Genomic DNA, 22,678 nt, shown 5'->3' with positions numbered 1-22,678 from the left:
TCGAAATGCTGCTAATGATGAAGAAAAATGATAAACTGGTAACTTGAGAGATGGAAAGGAGAAGGGGGCGGCTAAGCAAGCGGCAAGTCATGAGGAGGGAAACAGGCCTCGCTGCCTCAGTCGCAACATCCGCTTAAGAAACTAGTGGGTGATGGAAAAATGTCAAGGCGATGTATCAACCTCATGTTCCGACGACCTCGATATCCATACCAGCGATACTGTCGATGCTTCTCAACCTTCCGGGATGTCAAGCCCTAACTGATCACTGAAACCACCAAGTCCCCTGCCTCATGAATGTCGAGGTAGGAACTGTGCAGACTGCGACTGCACTCCGCAATCCTTAGCTTAGTCACCTTCTATCCCTTGCTTCTAGATCACCAGCTTCACTTCGGTGGTCAGCCACTCCTTGATGACGCTGAGCGCACGTTGGAATAGATAAATGTGCGACCCATGTGACATCGTAAGCATAGCCCACAGATTTGCTCTTAGTGTAACTTGAATTTGAACGAGTTACATGTACATCCAGACTGTCAGTGTGCAGTGCACACGCTGCTATCAGCTTCGTTTCTTCGCTTTCTCGACCCTTTCCAACACCTCAACCCTTACTCCTTACTTTTCTCGGCTAGTCTACAGGTCGAAAGACCGATTTTCGAACCAGACACGTATACCTTCGGCTGACTTGTGTGGAATGACAAAAATGGGATGGAAAGGAACGAGTCGGTCATTCTCAGCGAATACGCCAATGTCGGTTCCTTGATCGTCCGAGGCGAGGTTAGGATCGTGCTTCCAAGAGAATGCTGAGCTGAAGTCATCCTTCGAGCTCGCACTGGAGTCAGTACAGTAATGGTGATATTGCACCGTGCTGAGCCCGGAGAGGGCATAACATGTATGGTATGAATCCGGGTGTCTGTAGGCAGTCAAACTATGCGCATTATCTGCGAATGCTGGGGCTATGAATTAACATACTTTCCCGGTTTGTCTCGAAGGCCGCCAAGCTTGCATTGGCAACAAGAAAGGATATATCTTGTCAATCCCTCTCGACTGTAAAGATTGCCGACGGAAGCTCGCTTAGGTCCTGCCACTTGTTGAGTGCCATCTAGCGCAGACTGGACGAGGGGCCAGCAATTCCCAACCCAATGGCCGTAACACCCGTCCACCAATTTATTGGTTCTGCCGGAGAAACCTCCCTCGGGTGCATGTTGTCGAGCCGAGAGCCAGGGAAGGAGTGTTGCAACATTCATATATCTAATACACTCAGCAAGGGTAAAAAGTCGATCTGTGGATGCGGTTCCTTACCTTGGCACAACCACCTCAGGCCGACCAAGGAGACAAAGACAGGCCAAAGCACAAAAGGCATAAGCGCCATGCGCCTCGGTGCCCGGACTCCCGGATATACCACCTTCATAGGTCTGACCTGCAATTTCACTGTCAATACTGTCAATCACAATCAGGAAGCTCAGCAAAGGACGCCACTTACATCGCGAAAGATATTCAGGAAGGCCATCGGTGAATGTCTCCAAACCATTCTGCCGAGCTTCGGCTTCCGGGGGCAACGCTAGTGGCAAATCGAGGAGGGCATGGACTACCATTGCGCAGTAGGCGCCTCTGAGCTGGCGACTCAGTGAAATGCTACATATGCAGAGAGAGACTGATAGGGAAACGTTACCGCACGTCCTCTTCTCCACCCTCACAGACGGTAAAGCCGCCATCAGGCTGCTTCAACTTTCCGAGCCATTTCCACCTCAACAAGGTTAGCGATGACTTGCTGGTAGAGGAGGTGCCTCATAATAACTCACATTGCCGTTCGATCAATCAATTTGAATGCATCTTCGCCACCGACCATCGCGATAGACAGCACCGCAGCATAGCTCGATGCAACATGCGACATCTGGCCATGCCCTCCTCCAATCCCACCAGTGGGATTCTGCGCAGCCGTGAATGTGGAGATGACGCTGTCAATAAAGATTTTAGTCGAATTTCATGTCGGACATGGAGCACGACTACATAATATTAGGGACAAGCTTACCGTTCGCGGAATCGAGTCACATCTTCTCCTAGAAGGCATAGCCCTGCCAAGGCCCAGTAAACCATCCAAGGGCGACTGGCATCGAGGCCGACAAAGGAGGCCGGATAGTCCTCCAGTGAGTCGTAAAGATACGCAACGTGGTCTTCGCGTTGAAGAGCGGGAACCCCATACTGGTTAAAAGGACCTTTTTGACTGTTGTGGATCCCCTTCAGGAACGGCAGACATTTGTTGACTGTTTCGTTCTGAAGGTCAGTGGTCTCTGTGGAGAGCGAGTCGTGGATCACTGGCGGCTCCCTGAAGAGCGCTGGAATTCCGGGATGGACTTGGCTTTCTCCCATCTTTCCGCTCTGGGTGGACGATGAATGGTTGTGGGAACTGGTAGCCGCTGGGGAGCGACTATTGACCTGCAGGTTGGCGTTGAAGTTTCGACCTTTTGGTTTTCCTGCGGTCACGGATGGTCCTTGACTGGTCGAAGAGAAAAGGACTTTCCGACGGTGTTTCCCAGTCGCTGCAATAACAGGCATAGAATATCTAGGATAGTAATCAAGCTTCCGATCATACACTCATTTATACACAGGAGTAGAGCAATTTCCTTTGCGATGTTGCTATAACCTAATCATTGTTCCTTTCCCCGTCAATGGAAATCTTGCCATCGTCAGTTCATTGTTCTTCCGTCAAGTCAGGTGGTGGGCCTCGACCCCTCATGGCAAGCGGGTACAAGCAAATTTCCAAGCAAAAGAATTGACCTTTCTTGTTCGCCTCCAGCAAGAACAAATGGGATCAAGGTCGACGTCTCTTTGTTTTACATTTAGAAGACTAACTCAATCAACCTCAATTTGGAATAGTCATCCAGTCCATCCATCCGTTGCTTTGTTGCTCCCCAGTATCCCTAGCCGGGAAGATCCCGTCTTTTGCTTCCCGGCCTTAGGCTCCTGCCAATGCTGATCCCCGAATGGATATTCCTCAAGCCGTTCGAATTTCAAGCCCTTGACCTCTCAAGGTCAAGCTTTACAAACTACGACAACCTTTGATGCTATCATGCCTTTGTGAAGGAGTAGATAGGACCGGTGTGCTGTCTTTCTTGGCAGCGAAAGTCAGCCTTCAAATTACCAATGCACAAAGCCACTTAAGGAAAGTCTGTAAGAGGTCGTTCCAACGACATAATTGACGAGGACATCAAGAAATCAGTGAGAAAAGCGCCGCATTCCTGCCGAGGACAACGCGATCACTCTGTGTACTCCGTCAAGGCCTTCCTCTTAGCACGAACGCGCATTGGTTCTATTTCTCACCCAACCAACAACCTTTGAGGCTAGCATAAACAATAGCAGTCGGTTCGAAACTAGCATGCATCTACGCTGTGGACTATTTCTACCAAACTTTTCCCAGATGCCAGACAATAATAATGATCGAAAATTCTATTTCTCGGATTAATGATTCAAGAGAGTAATTACTAACGACGTCGCAACGTCATCAACAGGTCGTCCTCAGCAAGAGCAATACCATGAAACAAGAATGCAACTGATATGTTCCGCTTGCGGTTGCTGGCGTGGCGCGCTGCAAGTAAGATCCAACAGGATGTCGATGTCTATGAAGGGAGCGAATGGGAAACTCGTCTGCACTGTCAAAACCGAGCCAGTCAAGTACCTTTCTCTCTAATACTACCAATTAGTAATGACGGAAATACAGTAGCTCTGCCAAAGTCGATTTTCCAAAGACCCTTCTTGACGCCTTACTCACTTGGAACGCAGAAGACGTGCATGACCCCGTGCCGTCAAGCGTTGTCACTGACGCTGCGATCTTCCAGGTTTGTTGAGACTTCAAGGGTGCTCAGAAATATGATCTATCGCGATCTTGCTATGAAAGTTGTCGCGAATAGACCTCCTCATTGAACAATAGATCCCTGTCTGTGCAGAAACTCTATGGCTTGATCGTCCCTAAATTCTTGCTTGGCAAGGATGGAGCTGAGGGGCCTTTGGCAGATCAAAAACACACAAACATCTATCAAGGGAGTCCAGAGCTCCCTCTCGAACAATAATCATCACCGAATCTCGTCTTCTACCTAGCATCACCACAGGTGGCCTGATATGCTTGCTACATAGGTAGGCAATAATGGTCTCATTCTGACAAGCAGTATCCCAGTCTTGGTACGATAATGTCCGTATCATTACGTACCGTCAAAGATGGAGCTGCTGCACGGTAAGCCACCCTAGTTGCCAACAAATCCAACGCTTGGTCTGAAATCTGGTCATAATTGGTTGGCGGTCCAATCTATCACCAGCGATTGACAACTGGACCGCCTTAGTCGCATGTACGGCAGACTACACTCACATATGATCCATGATCGCCTCATAATCTCCATACAGATCGTAATGTATGGCCATGTACGGTACTGTATGGATTGTCAGCGGGGTCTGTCCGAGTATTGCCACGACCGTAGAAGTGAAAGACATTTGCCAATCACCATTGATAATCAAATAATAGCTTCTTCGAGTCAATCCGCTCAGCAAGGTAATCGGCTGGTAAAACAGTGACTAGTATCTTACCATTGGGACTGATCTTGTTGACGGTTTCCACTGATCTCCAGTTCCCGAGAGTCTCTCTGGGTCTCGTCCACGGAGCAGTCCGTAGCGCTACCGTGGTACTAAAGCATCTCAAAAGATGTCATATGGAAGTATTTACTCAGAGTATGCCGATGCTGACTTTTCAGACTGTCAGGACGTAAAGTCGAGGTAGATACAGGTTTCAGAAGCGCTGCACCAGATGCATCATACCTTAGATTCGAAGGTCTCTGATGACTCCTGTCAAATCACTGTACTGCCCACTTGCTGATTTCGAGATGATCATCATGATTATTCATGAGGTCGACCAACGTATCTATACGTTCTGTAAGCAAAGCGCACCTCTTCCGTCCGAATTCTCATTGTCTCAGACTTTCAGTCAATAAAATACCTGTCTTTTTCCCCGAAACAGCCTAGCTTGGTAACATCGTCAGAGTAGCCTGGGTCAATGAGGCTTTAGCAGGAAACCGGCGTGGCATTTACCTACCAACCTTTGTCCCCAATTTACATCCAATCACCTCACTCATCCTCGACGGGTGACCATCAGCAGAGACAACAACCCCACCCACGATAGCGATAACTCCTTCCCAGGATCCTCTAGCGCATCTCCGAAAGACGCAGCTTCCGCTCACCGCTGCTTTGTTCCCCACCGCCTCCGCTATGCCTGTGATTTCCCTCTTCTTCCTCCTCTCATACCCCCGGATTTTGGGCATTTTGCTCATCCGAGTGGCCTTTGTCCTCAGGCTTCTGCGACGAATTTACCTTCAACCTCTCTTGCTGTGATCACTTTTGTACCACCCTCACCTTGTCTGGCTTTCTTTGCTGAGGCTTTCCCTTTTTTTTCAATTATTACATTTATTTCCTTCTTGATCTCTCGTAAATAGGTGATTCTAACAATGTCCAATGTTGATATAACCAACGATGGCTTCATCGGGCTTGACTACGACTCGAGAAACTATATCCAGCCTCAGTCATGGCCCGTGGCGGTGGACCATCAGAGCTCCCATAGAACAGACGGATCGCGAGACATCTCTCCTCTGCAAACCAGCGGTCACGCTTATGAACAGTCGGTAGCTCAGGATCCCAACCTGATGGTCGACTGGCACTTCCAACAGCTGCAACCCCACCTTCAGTACACTCAGGAGGATCATTCGTCGGCTCAGCAATACACGACTTCAAGCTACGGAATGCCCATCCATTCGTCTCCTGTGGATGTCATGGCTCCGCCCCAGGGCCAGATAAGCTCCGGTCTTTTGGAAAGTTCTTATATGCCTCTGCCTGCGCCAGTCGACATGGTCCCATTTGGCTACCAGGATCTCCAAACTGAGCTGATGTCTTTCCCGGACGGCCTGCAAGATTTGTCATCTTACGCCGCACCACGCAACTTGATAGGCAGCAGCTCCCCCACGGACACTTACTTGGAAGTACGGTCTTTGTCGAGCAGCGATAACGGCTGGAGCGCCATCGAACCCCGTCACTCTCACGAATTCATGTTCCCCGATCAGGGCATCTTCATCAATCCCACGCAGACGTTGCACGACCGGAGCCTTTCTGAGTCATCGTACTCAACTTCCTACGGCAGTTTCGTTGACATCTCCAATCCAATCAACTCGCCCACCTCTGATCTTAACTTCGAGTCTGCCTTCAGCATGCCGAGACGGGTCTCCTACGATCACACTTCCCACGGCTCCCAATCCCCTACTGCAGTCAGCCCCGTAGCAATTGTGCGACCTATTCCTGTTCCCTCCAAGAAGTCCACTTCGCCCACCAGGTCCGCTGGATCACAGGCGTCGTCCTCATCGCCGCCCAGTAGGAAACCGTCGCGCAAAAGCCCAATCGCTGCGAAGACTGCGGAGACCAGGATCCGCAAGCAATCGCAAGCTGGAAAGCCCGAAGGCGAGAAACGTGTTGGAAAGCGAAAGGGCCCGCTCAAGCCGGATCAGAGAAAGCAAGCCAGCGAAATTCGCAAGTTGAGAGCATGCCTGCGCTGCAAATTCTTGAAAAAAACTGTAAGTTCTTCCAAACCGTAAATCTGCCAGCACTTGACTGACAGGGCAATCTTCGCAGTGTGATAAAGGCGAGCCCTGTGCCGGTTGCCAACCCTCGCATGCTAGATTATGGCAAGTTCCTTGCACAAGGATTGACATCAAGGAAATCGGGTATTTCATGAAGGATTGGAAAGCGGACTACGAGCGTCATATTACTCTCGGTTTTTCGGTTGGAAACATCAAGGGTTTCTCAGAGCACGAAAGGACCTTGTTCATCACCCATGGTTATGGTCAGATTCTTCCCATTAACGCCCGGGAGGTTTATGTTCGGGATGATCAATGCTTCAGTGTCGACTGGGTCGAATCGATGCACCGAGAACCCACTCAGCATGAGGTGGAGACCGCCAAACTATCTGCTGGTATGGAGGGTATCTCACATGCCATGTTGTCGGATTATCTCGACCGCCACATTGATGGCAATGGCACTTTTGAGAAGTTCGTCGACGACTACTTCGAGGGCACGCCATTCCTGACGCAGATGCTCAAGACTGCCTTCCGGTACTACTTCCGTACCAAGCTACCTGTGATCCGTAAAGCGTTGAAGCTCATCATCGCTTACAACCTGACTCTCCATGTCACAATGGTGGAGGGTATAGGTGAAGAAGATGGCTTCCTTGGCAAGATTGAGGACCCATCATCGAAGTTCAAGGGCAAGATCATGGCGCCTGTCATGATCAATTTCCAGATCAAGTGCGCCATGGCTAATATGTGGCGCGAGCTGCAGAAGGATGTTCTTGAAGAGCTTTCGAGTCTTTACTCAAGCGTGTATAGTGGAGAAAAACTAAAGAACTGGCCTACGATCTTCATTTTAGCATGCATTCTATTGGCAGTGTGGGAGGAAATGCAATTCGACTGCCATTACCGCACACCGGTGAGTCGCAATTTAAGCGCTGCTGTAAAAGGTTGAATTACTGACGTCTTGGAAGGATGCTGCCGCTGTGGACAAGTTCTGCAATGATATGGAGAATATCCCTGTCGGGGTCATCGTTGGCTTGTTCCAGGCAATTTCGCAGAAACTCCCCGCTTTCACTGATTGGGAAACACAAAAGCACCACCACTTGCTGTTTTCGAATCCCGATGTTTGCAACACCATGACCGAGGTTCGCGAACATGTAAAGCAATACGGTAAGCGGCCGTCTGTTTCGCCCTACCTGTTGCTGCGTATACTAACCTGCCCAAACAGAGAGCTATCTGAGAAGCCGCTCGAATTCGAAGTTCGACCGCAATGACTTTGATTGCTTGTCGAACAAATTCATTTCAAGACTTGTGGTCCGCGCAAATTAAGATGACGAGATATGAGGGTGAAAAACCACGACCTACATCGACTCAAATGTGTTACGGCTGGGCCAGCGCAATACAACGCGATATGAGACATGTCGACCTTGATGTTTACGAGATCCGCCTGAAGCGAAAGCGACTATCACTCTTTTCGCATTTGTGTCTTATTTTACGGCCGCTTTCCTGCTGTCTTGACCTTTTGTGGATTTTGATTGACAGCATTTCGTTCTTCCTTTTTTTTTCTTTGCTTCTTTCTCAGTGATATACGTTTCTCGCATAGTGTTTCGACAGCGATGATGAGTATCACGAACGTCATGATATTGTATGGGCACGAAAATGTCTGGCAGCAGAGATGATGAGCGCGCAACTGAGTTGCAAGACGTATGCTGGAGGCTAGTTCTCGCGTCATTTCACCGAGTGTTGCATCTTCCTTTTCATTAGCGAGTTTTGTTTTCATTATTGTGTTTTAACTATGAGGGGCATTATAATCGCTCCACGAAAAAACTAGGAGCTAAGCATTGTTTACTCTCCGATTGAACTTCGCTGGATACCAAGGCAGTTTGCAATCCATGAATATTGTATGTTCACCAGTTGGGGCTTTCCCTCTTTGCTCGAATAGACTCCGGGTTTGATGATTGTAGAGCCGTCTTCTCAAACAGCATTGGAATTGTCATTATGTACCACTAGGTCGAGGGTCATTCAAACAGTATTCTGTGAACAATGCCGCATACTAGAGGATACAGCTGCTTTTAATTACGTATTGCCTAAGGCCTAAAGGCCTCAGAGGTTCTACCGAAAGCGAAGATCACATGACGCCTGATGGCTCTCCCGCATTACCATTTGCGGTAGCCTGGGGCGGCCGTCTTTAGAAACACACTATCAGCTGAGGTGTCCGCTTTCCACCCCTCTCCGGCTGATAAGGCACGTCATCGGTGTATGACGCAGTGAGAAACTGAGAATTGAAGTAGCACAGAAAATCCGGCGGCTAAATGTGATAATTAACAGTATCAAGGAAATCATGGCTGGATCAAAGCTAGATATTTCGGAAGAAGAAATTTTCTCTGAGTCTGGGAAAGGCTATTCGGATCTTGGGCGTCGAGATGGTGTGAGACACAAACCAGTGGCGTCAGTGGCGGGTGTGAACGGAGACAGACTGTAGGAAACATCTTTCCGTCCGGACTAGTGATAGACTGAAAGTAGTGATATGTCTAGTCGCGAGGTTTTGCGGATAACGGGACTTTTCAGGAAAAGAGATTGAAAAGTTTTGAATAGGGGCAAAGGTTAAGGAGTTGATGAACCTCCGCCCGTTGGACTCCGTATCGACATATCCTCACTTCAGAGTACCTTAGGAGGTCGTAAAATAAGCTCCTTTGTCATCAAGAGAGAACCATTATTATTACTCAACTACTACCTACCTTAACAATGATACAAGGTACTTCAGGCGCCTTTTGAGTCATCGGGCCGAGCGTCGACCGGAAAGGCAGTTTTCTAGCAGTTTCCCCCAGGTATCTATAAAGAGTTTGGCCAGGCGCAGGCTATGAATGGCCAGAAGAACAGAACCCAGGGAAAGCGCCAGGCGGTGCCAGAAAAGTGTTCCTGCCGCTCCCTTCTTTCAAACTTTCCTTGCGTCACGTTATCCGACCTATCTCATCGCTGATTCACTCTCGCCGTTTCTGGTCCTGGCCTGGCCTGACTAAGGCGCTTCGCCTCCGCCTCCTCCCCTCACCTTATGAGTACTTAAACCTCTCCTCCTTCCATCTCTCGGCCTGCTCTTTCATCATTTCATCATCTTCCCTTTATCTCTCTCCCTCTGTGGTATTCCACTATTTCCTTACTATCTTCCTCCTACTGTTGAATACTCCATCAACATCCTTTTAACGAACAGACTGAAACACTCCTCACATCGTCTTCACCATGCAGATCTTCGTCAAGACTCTCACGGGCAAGACCATCACCTTGGAGGTCGAGTCCAGCGACACTATTGACAATGTCAAGTCGAAGATTCAGGATAAGGAGGGCATCCCTCCTGACCAGCAGCGCTTGATTTTCGCTGGCAAGCAGCTCGAGGATGGCCGCACTCTCTCCGACTATAACATTCAGAAGGAATCTACCCTGCACCTGGTTCTCCGTCTTCGTGGTGGCATGCAAATCTGTAAGTTACTTTGCCGTCTCCCGAATTTCGCCACCCTGGTGGCCACATTTTAGGATCGCTCGCTGACTCATTCACAACAGTCGTCAAGACCCTCACTGGCAAGACCATCACCCTCGAGGTGGAATCCAGCGATACCATTGATAATGTTAAGTCGAAGATCCAGGACAAGGAGGGTATCCCTCCCGACCAGCAGCGCCTGATTTTCGCTGGTAAGCAGCTGGAAGACGGCCGCACTTTGTCCGACTACAACATTCAGAAGGAATCAACTCTTCACCTGGTCCTTCGTCTGCGTGGTGGTATGCAGATTTTCGTGAAGACTCTCACCGGAAAGACTATCACATTAGAAGTCGAGTCTTCAGACACCATCGACAATGTCAAGAGCAAGATTCAGGATAAGGAGGGCATTCCCCCAGACCAGCAGCGTCTCATCTTTGCTGGAAAGCAACTTGAAGATGGCCGTACCTTGTCTGATTACAACATTCAAAAGGAATCCACACTGCATCTTGTCCTCCGTCTGCGTGGTGGTATGCAGATCTTCGTCAAGACACTCACCGGAAAGACCATTACACTGGAAGTCGAGTCGTCTGACACAATCGACAACGTGAAGAGCAAGATCCAAGACAAGGAGGGCATTCCCCCAGACCAGCAGCGTCTCATCTTCGCTGGTAAGCAGTTGGAAGATGGGAGGACCCTCTCCGATTACAACATTCAGAAGGAGAGCACGCTTCACCTGGTCCTGCGTCTGCGCGGTGGATGTTAAATGAGAGAAGGCTTTCTTTCACTGATTTGACGACATTTTACGGCTTGAATGGCCTGCATGGCGTTTGGATGGCTTATGGTTTCTATTGATAAGGCTACGCTGGGCATACCTTTCTTTTCTTATCGCCTCGATTACGGCGCATCACATACTCTATTTAAGAACCAATGGACCAGTTGATATCTCTGGTAACACTCAGTTCAGGCAAACTTGTAGATGCTTGTAGAAGTTGACAAATGATCCTTCGGCAACTCCATTCTCTTATTCCGTCGTGTGATCTGGTGAGTACGGAGGAGTTCCTTGTCAATGCTCTTCGCCACAACGCACGTGACTTCGGCGCCGACCAAGGAACCAAAAGCGGAGTGATAAGCAACAATATATCCTGGAGACTGAGGTAATTAATCAAGCTGCAATGGTATGAGCAACTCAGCAATGTGAATGAGCATCGGTCGGGATGCCCTCCTACTTTTATCATTTGGCTATTGAACTGTTTGCTCATCCTCAGTCCGGTCTTGGAGTCGCCTCTCAGAGTGTCGACCATCGATCACCTACGTCTCTATCATTTGACTCCGCATGTGAAGCTCTGTTCCCGTTTCAGAAGCGGGCGCGACAGTCGATATCAACAATTTATAACAGCTACCAGTCTCAAACTACTTCTTCTCAATGTACGTCTCATAGTCTAGAATTTGCAGAACTCTGAAATGCATCATGCAGCTCTAACGCTAAATCCAGCGGCGAGCGCGACAGCAGCCACGCATCTTACTGTACCCCACCTCTACACGGAATCACCCACGAGTGCGAGCGACTTTGAGAACGATCTCAGACTAGACAAGATATCAATCGAATGCGTTGATATGGTACCCGCGGAACACGAAAGCGCAACGGCTTCAAAACGGATTGGCAAGCGAGACGTCAAGGACAACCCGGTTGCGACCGGGATCGGCACCGATATTCTCGGCGGGCTACGCACCAAGGGGAAATACATACCACTTGACCAGCAGACGTCGGAGAGTATCTGGGGTATTGTGCACCTTTACCGAGATGCAGAGGAGACGCCGTTCCTCGTCGGCGAGGATTACCCCCTGGAACTGAAAGGATCGGCGGCGGCGGCCAGACAGCCGTATGATCAGCTCGGTGGGCGCCAGGATGCACCGGCCAAGGGCCACTCACCTTCTCTGCGCCAGGATGAGGATTGTACGACTCTGTGTATACTTGCGGTGCCGTCTTACATGTCCCCTTCTGACTTTCTGGGTTTCGTGGGCGAGGCGACAATGGATGAAGTGAGCCATTTCCGAATGATCAGGACGGCGAGGGCGAATCGGTATATGGTTCTGATGAAGTTTCGGAGCGGGAAGAAGGCGAAGGAGTGGCAGAAGGAGTGGAACGGTAAAGTCTTCAATAGCATGGAGGTGAGTGTCGTCGGCTTAGTGCTTGGTTCAGTCTCGCATGCTGATTCACTCGATAGCCGGAAACGTGCCATGTCGTTTTTGTGAAGACAGTTGAGATTCAAGCCGTCAATTCCGACTCTGATGTCTCAGCTTCCCAGCAGAGCGCACCTTCTGCTTCGCATGTTGCGACAAGCCCCCAGCGGACGGCCATATCCACCTCTGTTCAGCCGAACTCCATACCCACTGCCACCCTCTCGAGTAAGCCGCTTGCGCCTCCCACACCCGCGCTCATCGAGTTACCCACCTGCCCTGTCTGCTTGGAACGCATGGATGAAACGACGGGGCTGTTGACGATATTGTGTCAACATGTCTTTCATTGCACTTGTCTACAGAAGTGGAAAGGAAGCGGATGCCCGGTGTGTCGATATACGCAAGATGATTTCCGCAGGGGCAGTCAAGGGGCGGTCTACGGGGATGAGCCGGCAGAGTGCAGCGTCTGTCGTTCCGAGATCAACCTCTGGGTTTGCCTCATTTGTGGAAATGTCGGCTGCGGTCGCTATGATGGAGCGCACGCCTTCGCACACTACAAGGAAACCTCGCATGCGTTTGCAATGGACCTTGCCAGTCAACGTGTGTGGAGCTATGTTGGAGATGCGTATGTCCACCGGATCATCCAGAGCAAGACAGACGGCAAGCTGGTGGAACTACCTGCAGCGGACAATAGCGCACTTGATCCGCCCGACTGGACCGATGCGGTGCCCCGCGAGAAGCTGGAGAACATGAGCGTTGAGTACACACACCTCCTCACAAGCCAGCTGGAAAGTCAGCGTGCTTACTTCGAGGAAATCGTCGAGCGAGCTGCCGACAAGGCATCGCAGGCTACCGCTGCGGCCGCGATGGCGCAAGAAACGGCCGAAAAGGCGACTGCCAGTCTGCTGGCGCTGCAGGCGCAGTACGATAAACTGGCCGCAGAGACCCTCCCCGGTCTCGAGCGGGACAAGGCTCGAGCGGAGAAACGAGCGGAGAAATTCGAGGCCATGACGCGCAAGATGGAGAAGGAATGGCGGGAAGAAAAGACGATGAACGAGAGCCTTATGGAGCGTATCGAACATTTGACGACTGAAGTCGCGGAGCTCAAAGCCGCAAACGCAGACTTGACCGAACAGAATCGTGACCTCACGTTCTTCATCAGCGGCTCGGAACGGCTCAAGGAGCAAGGTGAGGACGTGGTGCAAGGGACTGTCAGTGTTCCGGATCCCCCGGCCAACAATAAGCGGAAGGGCAGAGGGAAGGGCAAGAAGTAGTTCAGATATCAGCCGCGATGGTTGTATGTCCATCAAGGACCTGCGAGGAGAACTTCTCTGTCGCCTTCCCACCGCAGTACCTTGATCCGTTGATCAAGAAGGTATGCAGAGGAGATTTAGACCAGTTGCTTGTCAGGTCTCTATGACACTGCCCTCTGGTACCTTAAGCCCTCTAAGGGACAGTTCCTCGTTTGCGTTGCGGGTGGGATTGCTGCCTTCTAACCTACACTAGTGAGGAGAACCCCTGCGCATAACACGCTGGAGGTCATTGACGATTCGCCCTGGTGCGATTTGTTCCACCAGAATATAAGGCACTTTCTAGCAGAATAGTCAGTGCTCATTACTGGAATAAGAGCTGATTTGGTCTAATGTCTTCATTGAGAGGGCCGTACTTCCGTTGCCATGTCTGATATCTAACCCAGGTCTATACATAATATACAAGTAGCAGTACAAGAACCTCCAGCTCAGCATCCACCCTTCCGCACAGCCCAGAAGTAGTTGCCCCAACTCTCCGACCCCGGAACCAACTTCCACCCCAAGCCAGGGAAATACATGACACCCGTACATTTCCACTTCATACCCTGCAGCGCATCACTGCCCGCACGCGCCGCAGCCCCATCCAGACTCCGCATCAACCCCTCCTGCATCCACCCCTCCAGCTCATCCGGATTCACAAACTTGCTCCATTCATGCGTTCCGCGGGGCACGACGCCAATCGGCCACGGCGCCTCGGCGATCACCTGGTTCACCAGCCAGGAGGGCAGGGTGCGTGCGATCGTCGACCCGATCAGCCAGCCGCCCGGTCTGACGAGTCGCAGGCAGTTTGTTAGGAATGCCAGGGGCGAGGAACCCGCGGTTGAATCGACATGCTCGAGGACCTCGAAGAGGGTCACGACGTCGAATTTCCTGTCTGCTTCGGCCTCCGTCGCTGTCTCGGGTACGGAGTTGGTGCTCGGTGTATCTTGGCGGAGGACATCCGCGACGAGGTCCTCGAGCGTGCGGTTCTGGTAGCTGAAGCGGCCGGTGCGGAGGTGGGAATCTACATTTGGGTCGAGGCGGGCGTGGTCGCGCGCGATCTTGATGAGGGTTGGGGAGGGGTCGATGGCTGTGATTGAGCCGGCGCGGGTGGGGGTTGTCGGGGACGACGGGGAGATGGGGATTGTGCGGGCGAGGGACTCGGCGAAGATGCCGCCGCCGCAGCCGACGTCGAGGTAGCGGAGGGTGTTAGTGGTGGTGGGTGTGGTCTGATGAGGCGCGGGCAGTGACTCGGCCAGGCAGGAGGCAATGAAGTCGTGGCGGAGGGGGTTCATGAGGTGAAGGATGCGCGAGGGGCCGACGGGATCCCACCAGCTGCTGGCGAGGGCGGAGAAATGCGAGAGTTCATTTGCGGAGACGGAGGAGGTGGAATGAGCGCGGGGAGTGTCGAGGCGGCGGAGGAGGGGGGCGAGCGAGCGAACTGAAGTTGTCCGTAGAGAGTTCATCTTGATTTAAGTCGAGGGTTTGTCGATACGTGCCTCGATATTTCTCTGCGGTGGATCACTGCAAGTGCGCTTGCCTATGGCTGATGCGAGGTTGTCTGGACAAACATGTTAGCGTGAGGCCTGTGGAAGCAATCTGAGTCACAAACATTGAGTCGCTGCAGCTGAATTGTGGTTTCAGCATTCCTTACAATCCTATAGCAAGCTGGTTTTATCCATCGCTGCTGTGGTAGATAGAGCCTGTAGAATCGAGATCAGTTACTGTTACGATGAAGCATTCGGTGGTTGTAATGTAAAGAAAACAAACATGCCAAGCCTTTGACAAGCACCGTACATCTATCCAGGTTTGAAGTTGACGATTGCTCTTACACTGACTTTTTATACATGGATGATTTTCTTTCCATCTTCCTCTGTGTATTCGATGTTTCTCGGATAGCGATCTCGAGCAAGAGCTTCTTTCTAATGAGTGTCGAGCCGGAAGCAAATATGCAGGAGTACTAGCAGTAGGACATAAGCCGCAAATACATATATACTTGTCACTTCTCTGCATTTCTTCCTTCGAACATGATAAATAGCGCTGGCAGCTATGGCTGACTATATGCCTGGAAGTATTTGTTCACTCCTTCAGGTTCTTTGTCAGGGTGAACTTCAGCTGGGTTTTGCTCCATGTGGATATTCCAACTTTCAATATATGTCTCCCCTAGATGGACCTGTATACAGTATGGCACATACAAAGCCAACAATATCGTAATAACATCTATAGATTCCGTGAAGGACATGAAATGCGAGTGGGGCTACACTCTCTCAGTGTATCTCTTACAGCTCGGAAACCGGGCGGTCCAGTCGACCTGGCATCATGCTCATAGAGACTTCTGGTACGATCGACAAGTCCATGACAAAAGTACATCCAAGCCAAGGCCACAAAAGACATGCAGACTACAGAATAAAAAAAAAGGGGCAAGACTAGACTAGTAGTCAAGACTCAAGAGTGAGACAGATCGCGGCAATGGACATCATCGTAATCCCAAAAAGGAACTACGCCAGAACGTTCTTGATTTGCGGTGCAGCTGGTGGATCCCTCTGGGAGACAGAAAAATTCTACGCGTCTTCCAGAAGTATTCCCTTTTTGATTTAATAATATCCTCTGGAATCTGGATGAGTAGTATGGTTTATGGAGACGAGGGAACGACTCGTCCTATCCACCTACTAACCAAGTCTGTCGTAGGAAAAGGCCGACTGTGCGACTAAGTTGAGTGATAGGTGGGTTCGCTTGTTGATTTAGGGATGGTATCACCCACGAGTACGGAGTATGAACTATGGATAGCAGTTCTCCTATTCCACGGACTATCTACCAAGCAGTGCTGACTGTTGACGAGGGAGTATCTAGGTACCTGATCTCGTCCACCTTCCCTTTCCCCCTGTGCCGTTTGTTACTGAGCAAACGTTCTAATCGTATTGGGTGCTCTCAATCTGGCAACCTTCGCCGGTTGGACGATGGAGGGAGAATCGCAGGATGCCCGGTGTGGCTTGCCGCAATTGCGTCCAGTGCAGGTTGGTTGGAAAGCTACATGATTACTTCTGCTGTATCACGCTGTTGTACTTGTATGTTGTGCTGTGGTGTGTTGTGTTGCTACGGAGTACTGCATCTATGAACTTGAACAGCGTATATGCTTGCAGACCTGCAATGACGGTCAAGGCTGGATGATTGTACAATCTATCAGTGTACAAAAAAGTAGTACAACAGCTCATGAGTACCTGTCCCTCAGAACAGCAGAGTGACGAGGATGTAAGAAATAACAACAGCAGGCAGAAAGGGGGATACAGACGACCCCACTCATGGAAGTTTTCTAGAACATTACGCAGTCGGTACTAGTACAGGAGTGGCTTGAGAATTTATGTCTAGCGTGATAGCATGTCTCATGGTGATCCATATTATGATATGATATTCTTATAAATTACTAGTAGTAGAGAAACACACAGACCCATTTTAATCATTTTAGTGCGTGTATCAGCCACCACAAGCGGGTGGGTTCTCCCCTATCTTCGCAGCCTTGTTCTGGCAGTAGGCTACGGATCCCTACGCAGAGGCACGGCTCGAGAGTTGGGAACCTGAAACCATCTCAAACATCGAGGCGTTGATGGACTAAGCAATTTGTCCAATGAGAATCCTTGGAGTGACTTTCCATCGGTGGTATTCAGATATCGAGAAGCAGGCAATAATAATAGCGGAATCCTGAACCTAATGAATGAGATCACTGATCATGGGGTGTCAAATTGTCAACAATAGACTTCCCGGCTCCTTTCGGCTCCGAATAACCTGTACAGTATAAAGTATAAACTGAATCGCTGCTGACGATCAGACGAGCCAAAGATGGTTCTATTCCCTACAAGGCAAGACGACAGGAAGAGGGAAAAACGATCCGCGTCATGGGGCTGATAGTATGTTGATCGAGATTCACCACCACAGACTTCCGCAGCACTCAAATTGCGCTGTGATGATTAGGGGAAGTATACGAAAGAGAGTGGTCAGTAGTTCTGTAGTGCTTGAGAATTGACGTTCAGACCCCCTAGAACCTTACTCGCAGGATTGCAGGTGGCTGTGATGGATGCAGAAATGAAGGAATCAGAACAGAGATGGATAGAGAACAAGGCTTCCATTGCGTCCCTGAATTCCTTCTAGAAGGATTTCAGAAGGCCGCACTGGTCTTGGCGTTTAACCGCGTGGCCCCTGTGTGTCCTGACTCCTGACTCCTTTAGTCCTATGAAGCACTGAAGTCAAGTACTCTGTGGTCTCCGTACTAAAGTAGGCTCTGAAGTTGATGTGATAGTGGAGTAGTCAATTTGGACAGTTCACCAATCATCAGTCCTGATCAGGGGAGAATGACCAAGGCATTAACATTATTATTATTGTACCGTCGATACGGATGGTCCATGCAACTAAGACACATAGTCTGGATTTAGTATCTCCAGCCTGCACTAGGCGACTAGTGAGTAGTGAGTTAGTAACAGGACTAGGCGAAACTAGCCCACACTGCTCCCTTCGTGTATGAGCCCACACATTCCATGTCATCGACTCCGTGGATGAAGTCCCCGGCTTCATGCTGAAGTTGGTGAAGTCTGTGATGCCCCAGTCAGCATGCAGTCCAACGTGACATGCAGACTGATCAGTAAATGGACCGCGGCGGTAAATCCGCATAACAGACTGCTATCCCAAAAGCAAAGGCTTGTCAGCCAGCCATGGAGTAGATACATACCACGGAGTACTCAGTATCACTCCGGGGGCCTAGAGACATAGCATTGCATTGTTACCCAATTAGTGCCCTGTGCCCACCATCCACAATTCGAAACTTTCTAGAAGGAAATTAACTTTCCCACCGTTGCTGTTCGCTAATCTGACGCCATGCGCAATTATAATTTTCGCCGAAGGGGTTAAACAATGGTGATTCTGTGACCCTTGGAGCCTTCGACTGGGGTTACTCCCTCACGCCGTCCTATGAAGACAATGCTCGTTGCTGATCGCTCACTCGCCAAGTCAGAAGTCATGAAGTTTGAGCAAGGGCCTCCCTGTTAACAAAATGAGCATTGTCCCTATTTTTCTTAGTCTACTGAATATCAGGACATTTCGTCAGCCTTGTGTAATTGATCCTCACTCATTGCTGGTAGTAAACTAGTACGTCTGCACTTGTAAGGTTCCATGTGTCGCACGATGGCGAGCAGTCTTGCAGCAGGGGCATAATAACGGGGCCGGAAAGTGTCTCGCAAGTCCCAAAATAGTGATCGTATATGGCGTATTATCCACCCGCTTGCCATTGATTTCTCCTTTTTCTCTCTGCAGGTCAGCCTTGCAGAATGATGGATGCTCTTAAGAGATTCTGGGGTAGCCAGTAAGCTTCTCAGGGGGCCATGACCATGCACTGGTTCGTCTCGGTTTCTGAATCAAAAAGAAATCATAACCGTGAGCGCCGGCCCTGTTGCGTCATGAACCTTGAAGTTCCATCCCTGACCTTATGAGGAGTCTCGATAGGAGATTTGATAAACTAGGAGGGATGGAGAAACACTCATCCACGGAGTAATTAATGAGCCACGAGATTGAAATCTTGAGGCATCACAGGAGTGCCAGAGAAGACACCAGGGATCGTCTTGTGTATCGTCTTCAATAATCTTCACACATCGCTCGTTATTCCTTACTCGTCGTACAGATCGGCACCAGTCTGAATACGGTCTCCACCACCAGAGCCGAATCTCGCACGGCCAAGGGGACGGGGAAGGCCACGTTGTGGAGCCGAGGGAAAATGATGGTGACCTTCTGCTGCCGCCAGCTTCCTTTCGGGGGGCCTGTTCAAAGTTCAAACAGTTCAAGTTCAACGGGAGCCACTTAGGCCTCTTGGGGGCGGCGTTCTAGAGGAAACGTGCTGATACCAGTAGTAGTGTCCGTAGACTAAGGCAATTAGGCTGGTCAGTCCTGAACCAGTAGTATGTCAGTAAACTAATAAATAATAATAATAACCGATGAAATTAATGATTTGTTACTGAAATAAAACGCGCTGAATACTTGCTAATAATAATCAGCGCAATTAAAAAGTCAATGGACTAGATTAAATTGTTAAATAATAAATTAAAAAAGCCGTACGGTAGTAGTATGGTGGAAGAACGTGTTTCTGGAAGCCTTCCATCATAACTTAAGTAGGTACTCGATCTCCGGTAGTCGTCTCTTTATTATTGCTGTTGCTTGGTACCACTATCATCATCATCATCATCATCATCATCAAAATCTTCTGGTCATATTTCCTTCTCTTCACTGTCCATCATCCATCGAAGCGTCAAAGCACCTTTGTCCTGCCCGACCAACGGTGACTGCTTCCCAAGCGGAAGAGGAGCGTCCCGTCGACATCATCTTGAACCCACCGAACTTTTTTTCTGGTCGCAGTTGTTTTTCCCTCCCTCGGCCTCTAGTTCCCATCCAAGCCACCGCTCGCAGCCTATCCATCCGCGGCCAGCTTCAGCGCAGGATCTTCTCTTCCATTTCCTCGTCACTGGATACGCATTCTTTGTCGCTGGTTGCTCGACTTGCTTTTCCTCTCCTGGAGTCTGCTTATCCCGTATGTTCCCCCCCTCGTTGTTTCGCCGGGGCTCTACATGGTCCCCGGCTATCTCGTCTGCCTCGTTTGTGATATTCACTATGGATTTCATGAAAGCTCAACCTGCTAACAGTACACTCTCAGAGATTAGTGACTTCTCGCCTCGCAGTACGAACGTTCCGCTATTCAGGTCCTCGAACCCCTCCTCGCTTGAGACGCGCTCGAAACCGAGTACAGCCTGTCTGTCGCTGGAAAATCACCAGCGCCCTCTTAATCTCTACCGATACCGATCCTAGTAGGCCGGGAGACACAGCGAGACGCGTGCAGCATTCTGAAGTTTGGTACGGACTCACACACAAAGTTTGGAATCCCTGGTTCGTCGAGTTCGAGGGTATTCGCGATTTCCTCGTGTTTGCAGATCTCCGAGTGGGCTTGAACTAGTGTCTCGGTCTCCTTGATCGATTCAATCAAGGCTCGCATTCCGCGAAGGACGCTCAATATCGTGAGAATACCACGCCGCTCAGAAGAAGAAGGAGTCCGTTTTCTCGCGCCAGGGAATTCAGGACTTGTGGCCGTCCTATAGTCTGCTCGCATTCCTGGGTACGACTTCGACGAGTCTGGCCATCGTTCTTTCATCGCGCCGTGGTCGGAGGAAGCGCCCCTATCAGGCAGCTCAGGAGGCATCTGGTGAGTTCTCTCGAACCTCCTCTATATTGCCACAGTCGAGATGTGTCAGCTATTTGTACTTGTTCATCTAGCTGAAATCAGCGCATTCTTTTCCCGTTCTTTGCGTTCACTTTACTGACGGATATCTTGGTAAATCAGCGCGCAAACCAAGTTTGAAACGATTTTTCAATCACAACATAACGACAGCACGGAAGCTACTCACTACGTTTACTCTAGCTGATCGACATATCCACGCCTCTTCAGACTCAGCAGAAGCCGTAGAGACAAATCTGCGGCTGCTCATCGGGAAAGTTAGAACAGGACATTTTCAAGTGTCCTTGACCGCCGTTTCTCAGCTCGTCGCTGGGTCGGGTCATGGACATCACAACTATTTTGAACAGAAAAGGGTCTACTGCCGCTATCGCTGCAGAAGCTCAATTTCAACAGCAATTTGTGCACCACAACCTGGATCCTTCTTCATCACCCAAGATGAAGCCTGAGCCTGGAGTGTCGGAAGCTTCCGATCAACAAGTCTTGTCATATCCTTCGCACGCTCCGCTGAACCCCATACCCAACATTGCCCAAGACATGCGGTATCCGCCTCATGGACAACCTAATAGTGGAATGCCAGTTCTGCAGAATCCTTACGGCCCTGGAGCTTACACCGGCAGTGCTCAAATTCCCAGTGGTGCAACGCCCCAAAGGGCAGATCCTCCGCCGAAGACCTTCCACTGCTCGACTTGTGGCAAGGGGTTCGCTCGGCGTAGTGACCTCGCTAGACATGGTAAGATTTCCATGGGAATACATGCGAAAAGTGAACATCGAGCCACTGACCACATTCTAGAGCGGATCCACACAGGGATAAGACCGCACGCTTGCGATTGGCCCGGCTGTGGGAAACAATTCATTCAACGTTCGGCTTTGACTGTGCACTCTCGCGTTCATACTGGAGAGAAGCCGCATATGTGCGAGAGATGCGGCAAGGTATGCAGACATACTTTTATTCTGTACCTGATAAACCGTTTACTGACTCGAATATCTTGACAGCCTTTCAGCGATTCGTCCTCCTTGGCCAGACACCGCAGAATACATTCGGGAAAACGGCCGTACAAGTGTCCATATGCGAACTGTCAGAAGACGTTCACTCGACGCACGACCTTGACGCGTCATCAGAACCATCACACGGGAACCATTGAGGAGGCCGCCGCGGAGACGGAAGCCAACCTGAGACAGAACAAAGAGAGAGCAAGGGCACCTGGTGATGGGGTTTTCTCCGAGCACGCCTCTGTTCACTCGACGCCTTCCCCTGCGCATCATCCTGTCTCCATTCCACCTCCGGGTGACTTGCCACCACTGAACATGCCTCGTTCCACTGGCGACTACTACATGGGGAACGGATCTATCCCTCCTCATGTTCGGGGGGATTTCCCGCAGGCCAGCCCTCGCTCCTCGCCGACAGCCACGTCGCCGTCTCTCTCGAGCTTCAGCAGTGCGCCACACCAACGACCATCTATGACATCGCACCCCTCTGGCTACGCCCCCCCTCAGCCGCTTGAGCCGCCTGCTAATAGTGATCACCGGCCCAACAGCGTCAGCGGGAGTCCGCACATGACGAGTCTGGGCTGGGCCTCGCCCTCTCACGGTAGCATTCCGTCTCCGGGGTCTGTGAATGATTTCAACTACCCTGAACCAAGTGGTCCAGCTTATCCCAGCTCCATGCCCCCGCACATGTACTTCCCCAACTCGACCATTAGGCGGCCAACGAGCACTGAGCCTGAGAACTACGAACTGAAGCCGAGATTGGGGGACAACGGGTGGTCCACTCCCGTGTAATTCGAGAATTCCCGTATTTGAGAGCAGTCATCTACCGGCATTTGGTTCGGTCTCATCGAATCGATTCCTTGCTGCGGAACGAAATGGCTCTTGCGCACGGAATATCCGATTT

General features: G+C 50.3%; 6 protein-coding genes across 6 annotated transcripts; 3 read left to right on the top strand and 3 right to left on the bottom strand.

The window, feature by feature from the left end:
- Positions 1 to 627: 627 nt before the first annotated feature.
- On the bottom strand, positions 628 to 2,550 carry Aspvir_007388 (CAAX farnesyltransferase subunit beta RAM1; the record flags this gene model as incomplete). The annotated part of the gene is made up of 7 exons (XM_043270570.1): positions 628 to 907; positions 967 to 1,245; positions 1,297 to 1,414; positions 1,478 to 1,605; positions 1,667 to 1,741; positions 1,797 to 1,952; positions 2,027 to 2,550. 7 exons carry the CDS (start codon positions 2,548 to 2,550, stop codon positions 628 to 630), a joined length of 1,560 nt encoding a protein of 519 aa, XP_043126505.1.
- A 2,930-nt stretch (positions 2,551 to 5,480) lies between these two features.
- On the top strand, positions 5,481 to 7,916 carry Aspvir_007387 (Zn(II)2Cys6 transcription factor domain-containing protein; the record flags this gene model as incomplete). The annotated part of the gene is made up of 4 exons (XM_043270569.1): positions 5,481 to 6,593; positions 6,652 to 7,503; positions 7,559 to 7,757; positions 7,816 to 7,916. 4 exons carry the CDS (start codon positions 5,481 to 5,483, stop codon positions 7,914 to 7,916), a joined length of 2,265 nt encoding a protein of 754 aa, XP_043126504.1.
- A 3,357-nt stretch (positions 7,917 to 11,273) lies between these two features.
- Aspvir_007386 (putative RING and UBP finger domain protein) lies at positions 11,274 to 13,511 on the top strand (the record flags this gene model as incomplete). The annotated part of the gene is made up of 3 exons (XM_043270568.1): positions 11,274 to 11,484; positions 11,552 to 12,228; positions 12,285 to 13,511. The coding sequence occupies 3 exons, from the start codon at positions 11,274 to 11,276 to the stop codon at positions 13,509 to 13,511; spliced, it is 2,115 nt and encodes a 704-aa protein (XP_043126503.1).
- A 464-nt stretch (positions 13,512 to 13,975) lies between these two features.
- On the bottom strand, positions 13,976 to 14,992 carry Aspvir_007385 (3-demethylubiquinone-9 3-methyltransferase; the record flags this gene model as incomplete). The annotated part of the gene is made up of 1 exon (XM_043270567.1): positions 13,976 to 14,992. The coding sequence occupies one exon, from the start codon at positions 14,990 to 14,992 to the stop codon at positions 13,976 to 13,978; it is 1,017 nt and encodes a 338-aa protein (XP_043126502.1).
- A 5,345-nt stretch (positions 14,993 to 20,337) lies between these two features.
- On the bottom strand, positions 20,338 to 20,751 carry Aspvir_007384 (uncharacterized protein; the record flags this gene model as incomplete). Its single annotated transcript, XM_043270566.1, has 1 exon — positions 20,338 to 20,751. One exon carries the CDS (start codon positions 20,749 to 20,751, stop codon positions 20,338 to 20,340), a length of 414 nt encoding a protein of 137 aa, XP_043126501.1.
- Positions 20,752 to 21,108: 357 nt separating this feature from the next.
- Positions 21,109 to 22,566, top strand: Aspvir_007383 (putative C2H2 finger domain protein; the record flags this gene model as incomplete). The annotated part of the gene is made up of 3 exons (XM_043270565.1): positions 21,109 to 21,517; positions 21,578 to 21,717; positions 21,781 to 22,566. 3 exons carry the CDS (start codon positions 21,109 to 21,111, stop codon positions 22,564 to 22,566), a joined length of 1,335 nt encoding a protein of 444 aa, XP_043126500.1.
- Between the last annotated feature and the right edge of the window lie 112 nt (positions 22,567 to 22,678).

This window comes from Aspergillus viridinutans, assembly GCF_018404265.1.
Source record: "Aspergillus viridinutans IFM 47045 DNA, scaffold_5, whole genome shotgun sequence".
Taxonomy (NCBI): domain Eukaryota; kingdom Fungi; phylum Ascomycota; class Eurotiomycetes; order Eurotiales; family Aspergillaceae; genus Aspergillus; species Aspergillus viridinutans.
This window is presented reverse-complemented; position numbering and strand designations above follow the sequence as displayed.